This window comes from Perca flavescens, chromosome 1 (genome assembly GCF_004354835.1).
Source record: "Perca flavescens isolate YP-PL-M2 chromosome 1, PFLA_1.0, whole genome shotgun sequence".
NCBI classification, from domain to species: Eukaryota; Metazoa; Chordata; class Actinopteri; order Perciformes; family Percidae; genus Perca; species Perca flavescens.
The window spans coordinates 9,389,957-9,397,135 of NC_041331.1; the positions used below are offsets into that span (position 1 = coordinate 9,389,957).

General features: G+C 43.2%; 2 protein-coding genes across 2 annotated transcripts in view; both read left to right on the forward strand.

Moving 5' to 3' along the window:
- The window catches only part of LOC114554979 (mucin-5AC-like), a 108,041-nt gene extending 107,793 nt beyond the window's left edge, over positions 1 to 248 (forward strand). The window contains exon 30 of the mRNA XM_028577102.1: positions 227 to 248. Within this exon, the coding sequence (XP_028432903.1) occupies positions 227 to 248 (22 nt within the window). The remainder of the gene's footprint in view (positions 1 to 226) is intronic.
- An 86-nt stretch (positions 249 to 334) lies between these two features.
- Positions 335 to 5,862, forward strand: LOC114554993 (50 kDa gamma-zein-like). Its single transcript, XM_028577103.1, has 2 exons — positions 335 to 409; positions 5,743 to 5,862. The coding sequence occupies exons 1-2, from the start codon at positions 335 to 337 to the stop codon at positions 5,860 to 5,862; spliced, it is 195 nt and encodes a 64-aa protein (XP_028432904.1).
- The last annotated feature ends 1,317 nt before the right edge of the window (positions 5,863 to 7,179 follow it).

The window sequence follows — 7,179 nt, forward strand, 5'->3', positions numbered from 1 at the left end:
ACAAGCCCTGAAACAACAGTCGTAACATCAAAACCTTCTGTTGTTACCACAACTATTACAGTACCCTCAACAACATCTCTAGAAACCACAACCAAATATGTAGAAACAACAACATCAGAAACCACAACAGCAAAGATTGCGACAACAAAACCACCTAAAGAAGTCACCACTGGCCCAGTAACAAGCTCTACCACAGCTGTTGTTGAAACTACCACCTCCGTGCCAGGTGTCACAACAACAAGCCCTGAAAATACAGTTGTAACATCAAAACCTTCTGTTGTTACCACAACTATTACAGTACCCTCAACAACATCTCCAGAAACCACAACCAAATATGGAGAAACAACAATATCAGAAACCACAACAGCAAAGATTGCGACAACAAAACCACCTAAAGAAGTCCCAACTGGCCCAGTAACAATATCTACCACAGCTGTTGTTGAAACTACCACCTCCGTGCCAGGTGCCACAACAACAAGCCCTGAAACAACAGTCGTAACATCAAAACCCTCTGTTGTTACCACAACTATTACAGTACCCTCAACAACATCTCCAGAAACCACAACCAAATATGTCGAAACAACAACTTCAGAAACCACAACAGCAAAGATTGCGACAACAAAACCACCTAAAGAAGTCACCACTGGCCTAGTAACAAGCTCTACCACAGCTGTTGTTCAAACCACCACCTCCGTGCCAGCTGTCACAACTACAAGCCCTGAAACAACAATCGTAACATCAAAACCTTCTGTTGTTACCACAACTATTAAAGTACTGTCACCCACAACTACAGAAACCACAACCAAATCTGCAGAAACAACAGAATCAGAAACCACAACAGGAAGGATTGCGACAACAAAACCACCTAAAGAAGTCACCACTGGCCCAGTAACAAGCTCTACCACAGCTGTTGTTGAAACCACCACCTCCGTGCCAGGTGTCACAACAACAAGCCCAGAAACAACAGTCGTAACATCAAAACCTTCTGTTGTTACCACAACTATTACAGTACCCTCAACAACATCTCCAGAAACCACAACCAAATATGTAGAAACAACAATATCAGAAACCACAACAGCAAAGATTGCGACAACAAAACCACCTAAAGAAGTCACCACTGGCCCAGTAACAAGCTCTACCACAGCTGTTGTTGAAACTACCAACTCCGTGCCAGGTGTCACAACAACAAGCCCTGAAACAACAGTTGTAACATCAAAACCTTCTGTTGTTACCACAACTATTACAGTACCCTCAACAACATCTCCAGAAACCACAACCAAATATGGAGAAACAACAATATCAGAAACCACAACAGCAAAGATTGCGACAACAAAACCACCTAAAGAAGTAACCACTGGCCCAGTAACAATATCTACCACAGCTGTTGTTGAAACTACCACCTCCGTGCCAGGTGCCACAACAACAAGCCCTGAAACAACAGTCGTAACATCAAAACCTTCTGTTGTTACCACAACTATTACAGTACCCTCAACAACATCTCCAGAAACCACAACCAAATATGTCGAAACAACAACATCAGAAACCACAACAGCAAAGATTGCGACAACAAAACCACCTAAAGAAGTAACCACTGGCCCAGTAACAAGCTCTACCACAGCTGTTGTTGAAACCACCACATCCGTGCCAGGTGTCACAACAACAAGCCCTGAAACAACAGTCGTAACATCAAAACCTTCTGTTGTTACCACAACTATTACAGTACCCTCAACAACATCTCCAGAAACCACAACCAAATATGTCGAAACAACAACATCAGAAACCACAACAGCAAAGATTGCGACAACAAAACCACCTAAAGAAGTCACCACTGGCCCAGTAACAAGCTCTACCACAGCTGTTGTTCAAACCACCACCTCCGTGCCAGGTGTCACAACAACAAGCCCTGAAACAACAATCGTAACATCAAAACCTTCTGTTGTTACCACAACTATTAAAGTACTGTCACCCACAACTACAGAAACCACAACCAAATCTGCAGAAACAACAGAATCAGAAACCACAACAGGAAGGATTGCGACAACAAAACCACCTAAAGAAGTCACCACTGGCCCAGTAACAAGCTCTACCACAGCTGTTGTTGAAACCACCACCTCCGTGCCAGGTGTCACAACAACAAGCCCAGAAACAACAGTCGTAACATCAAAACCTTCTGTTGTTACCACAACTATTACAGTACCCTCAACAACATCTCCAGAAACCACAACCAAATATGTCGAAACAACAACATCAGAAACCACAACAGCAAAGATTGCGACAACAAAACCACCTAAAGAAATCACTACTGGCCCAATAACAATCTCTACCACAGCTGTTGTTGAAACTACCACCTCCGTGCCAGGTGTCACAACAACAAGCCCTGAAACAACAGTCGTAACATCAAAACCTTCTGTTGTTACCACAACTATTACAGTACCCTCAACAACATCTCCAGAAACCACAACCAAATATGGAGAAACAACAATATCAGAAACCACAACAGCAAAGATTGCGACAACAAAACCACCTAAAGAAGTAACCACTGGCCCAGTAACAAGCTCTACCACAGCTGTTGTTGAAACCACCACCTCCGTGCCAGGTGTCACAACAACAAGCCCAGAAACAACAGTCGTAACATCAAAACCTTCTGTTGTTACCACAACTATTACAGTACCCTCAACGACATCTCCAGAAACCACAACCAAATATGTCGAAACAACAACATCAGAAACCACAACAGCAAAGATTGCGACAACAAAACCACCTAAAGAAATCACCACTGGCCCAGTAACAATCTCTACCACAGCTGTTGTTCAAACCACCACCTCCGTGCCAGGTGTCACAACAACAAGCCCTGAAACAACAATCGTTACATCAAAACCTTCTGTTGTTACCACAACTATTAAAGTACTGTCACCCACAACTACAGAAACCACAACCAAATCTGCAGAAACAACAGAATCAGAAACCACAACAGCAAAGATTGCGACAACAATACCACCTAAAGAAGTCACCACTGGCCCAGTAACAAGCTCTACCACAGCTGTTGTTGAAACCACCACCTCCGTGCCAGGTGTCACAACAACAAGCCCAGAAACAACAGTCGTAACATCAAAACCTTCTGTTGTTACCACAACTATTACAGTACCCTCAACAACATCTCCAGAAACCACAACCAAATATGGAAAACAACAATATCAGAAACCACAACAGCAAAGATTGCGACAACAAAACCACCTAAAGAAGTAACCACTGGCCCAGTAACAAGCTCTACCACAGCTGTTGTTGAAACCACCACCTCCGTGCCAGGTGTCACAACAACAAGCCCAGAAACAACAGTCGTAACATCAAAACCTTCTGTTGTTACCACAACTATTACAGTACCCTCAACAACATCTCCAGAAACCACAACCAAATATGTCGAAACAACAACATCAGAAACCACAACAGCAAAGATTGCGACAACAAAACCACCTAAAGAAATCACCACTGGCCCAGTAACAATCTCTACCACAGCTGTTGTTGAAACTACCACCTCCGTGCCAGGTGTCACAACAACAAGCCCTGAAACAACAGTCGTAACATCAAAACCTGTTGTTACCACAACTATTACAGTACCCTCAACAACATCTCCAGAAACCACAACCAAATATGTCGAAACAACAACATCAGAAACCACAACAGCAAAGATTGCGACAACAAAACCACCTAAAGAAATCACCACTGGCCCAATAACAATCTCTACCACAGCTGTTGTTGAAACTACCACCTCCGTGCCAGGTGTCACAACAACAAGCCCTGAAACAACAGTCGTAACATCAAAACCTTCTGTTGTTACCACAACTATTACAGTACCCTCAACAACATCTCCAGAAACCACAACCAAATATGGAGAAACAACAATATCAGAAACCACAACAGCAAAGATTGCGACAACAAAACCACCTAAAGAAGTCACCACTGGCCCAGTAACAAGCTCTACCACAGCTGTTGTTGAAACCACCACCTCCGTGCCAGGTGTCACAACAACAAGCCCAGAAACAACAGTCGTAACATCAAAACCTTCTGTTGTTACCACAACTATTACAGTACCCTCAACAACATCTCCAGAAACCACAACCAAATATGTCGAAACAACAACATCAGAAACCACAACAGCAAAGATTGCGACAACAAAACCACCTAAAGAAATCACCACTGGCCCAGTAACAATCTCTACCACAGCTGTTGTTGAAACTACCACCTCCGTGCCAGGTGTCACAACAACAAGCCCTGAAACAACAGTCGTAACATCAAAACCTGTTGTTACCACAACTATTACAGTACCCTCAACAACATCTCCAGAAACCACAACCAAATATGTAGAAACAACAATATCAGAAACCACAACAGCAAAGATTGCGACAACAAAACCACCTAAAGAAGTCACCACTGGCCCAATAACAAGCTCTACCACAGCTGTTGTTGAAACCACCACCTCCGTGCCAGGTGTCACAACAACAAGCCCTGAAACAACAGTCGTAACATCAAAACCTTCTGTTGTTACCACAACTATTACAGTACCCTCAACAACATCTCCAGAAACCACAACCAAATATGTAGAAACAACAACATCAGAAACCACAACAGCAAAGATTGCGACAACAAAACCACCTAAAGAAATCACCACTGGCCCAGTAACAATCTCTACCACAGCTGTTGTTGAAACTACCACCTCCGTGCCAGGTGTCACAACAACAAGCCCTGAAACAACAGTCGTAACATCAAAACCTTCTGTTGTTACCACAACTATTACAGTACCCTCAACAACATCTCCAGAAACCACAACCAAATATGTCGAAACAACAATATCAGAAACCACAACAGCAAAGATTGCGACAACAAAACCACCTAAAGAAATCACCACTGGCCCAGTAACAATCTCTACCACAGCTGTTGTTGAAACCACCACCTCCGTGCCAGGTGTCACAACAACAAGCCCTGAAACAACAATCGTAACATCAAAACCTTCTGTTGTTACCACAACTATTAAAGTACCGTCACCCACAACTACAGAAACCACAACCAAATCTGCAGAAACAACAGAATCAGAAACCACAACAGCAAAGATTGCGACAACAAAACCACCTAAAGAAGTCACCACTGGCCCAGTAACAAGCTTTACCACAGCTGTTGTTGAAACCACCACCTCCGTGCCAGGTGTCACAACAACAAGCCCAGAAACAACAGTCGTAACATCAAAACCTTCTGTTGTTACCACAACTATTACAGTACCCTCAACAACATCTCCAGAAACCACAACCAAATATGGAGAAACAACAATATCAGAAACCACAACAGCAAAGATTGCGACAACAAAACCACCTAAAGAAATCACCACTGGCCCAGTAACAATCTCTACCACAGCTGTTGTTGAAACTACCACCTCCGTGCCAGGTGTCACAACAACAAGCCCTGAAACAACAGTCGTAACATCAAAACCTTCTGTTGTTACCACAACTATTACAGTACCCTCAACAACATCTCCAGAAACCACAACCAAATATGTCGAAACAACAATATCAGAAACCACAACAGCAAAGATTGCGACAACAAAACCACCTAAAGAAATCACCACTGGCCCAGTAACAATCTCTACCACAGCTGTTGTTGAAACTACCACCTCCGTGCCAGGTGTCACAACAACAAGCCCTGAAACAACAGTCGTAACATCAAAACCTTCTGTTGTTACCACAACTATTACAGTACCCTCAACAACATCTCCAGAAACCACAACCAAATATGCAGAAACAACAACATCAGAAACCACAACAGCAAAGATTGCGACAACAAAACCACCTAAAGAAATCACCACTGGCCCAATAACAATCTCTACCACAGCTGTTGTTGAAACCACCACCTCCGTGCCAGGTGTCACAACAACAAGCCCTGAAACAACAGTCGTAACATCAAAACCTTCTGTTGTTACCACAACTATTACAGTACCCTCAACAACATCTCCAGAAACCACAACCAAATATGTAGAAACAACAATATCAGAAACCACAACAGCAAAGATTGCGACAACAAAACCACCTAAAGAATTCACCACTGGCCCAGTAACAATCTCTACCACAGCTGTTGTTGAAACCACCACCTCCGTGCCAGGTGTCACAACAACAAGCCCTGAAACAACAGTCGTAACATCAAAACCTTCTGTTGTTACCACAACTATTACAGTACCCTCAACAACATCTCCAGAAACCACAACCAAATATGTCGAAACAACAACATCAGAAACCACAACAGCAAAGATTGCGACAACAAAACCACCTAAAGAAATCACCACTGGCCCAGTAACAATCTCTACCACAGCTGTTGTTGAAACTACCACCTCCGTGCCAGGTGTCACAACAACAAGCCCTGAAACAACAGTCGTAACATCAAAACCTTCTGTTGTTACCACAACTATTACAGTACCCTCAACAACATCTCCAGAAACCACAACCAAATATGTCGAAACAACAACATCAGAAACCACAACAGCAAAGATTGCGACAACAAAACCACCTAAAGAAATCACCACTGGCCCAGTAACAATCTCTACCACAGCTGTTGTTGAAACTACCACCTCCGTGCCAGGTGTCACAAAAACAAGCCCTGAAACAACAGTCGTAACATCAAAACCTTCTGTTGTTACCACAACTATTACAGTACCCTCAACAACATCTCCAGAAACCACAACCAAATATGTAGAAACAACAATATCAGAAACCACAACAGCAAAGATTGCGACAACAAAACCACCTAAAGAAGTCACCACTGGCCCAGTAACAATCTCTACCACAGCTGTTGTTGAAACCACCACCTCCGTGCCAGGTGCCACAACAACAAGCCCTGAAACAACAGTCGTAACATCAAAACCTTCTGTTGTTACCACAACTATTACAGTACCCTCAACAACATCTCCAGAAACCACAACCAAATCTGCAGAAACAACAGAATCAGAAACCACAACAGCAAAGATTGCGACAACAAAACCACCTAAAGAAGTCACCACTGGCCCAGTAACAATCTCTACCACAGCTGTTGTTGAAACCACCACCTCCGTGCCAGGTGTCACAACAACAAGCCCAGAAACAACAGTCGTAACATCAAAACCTTCTGTTGTTACCACAACTATTAAAGTACCGTCACCCACAA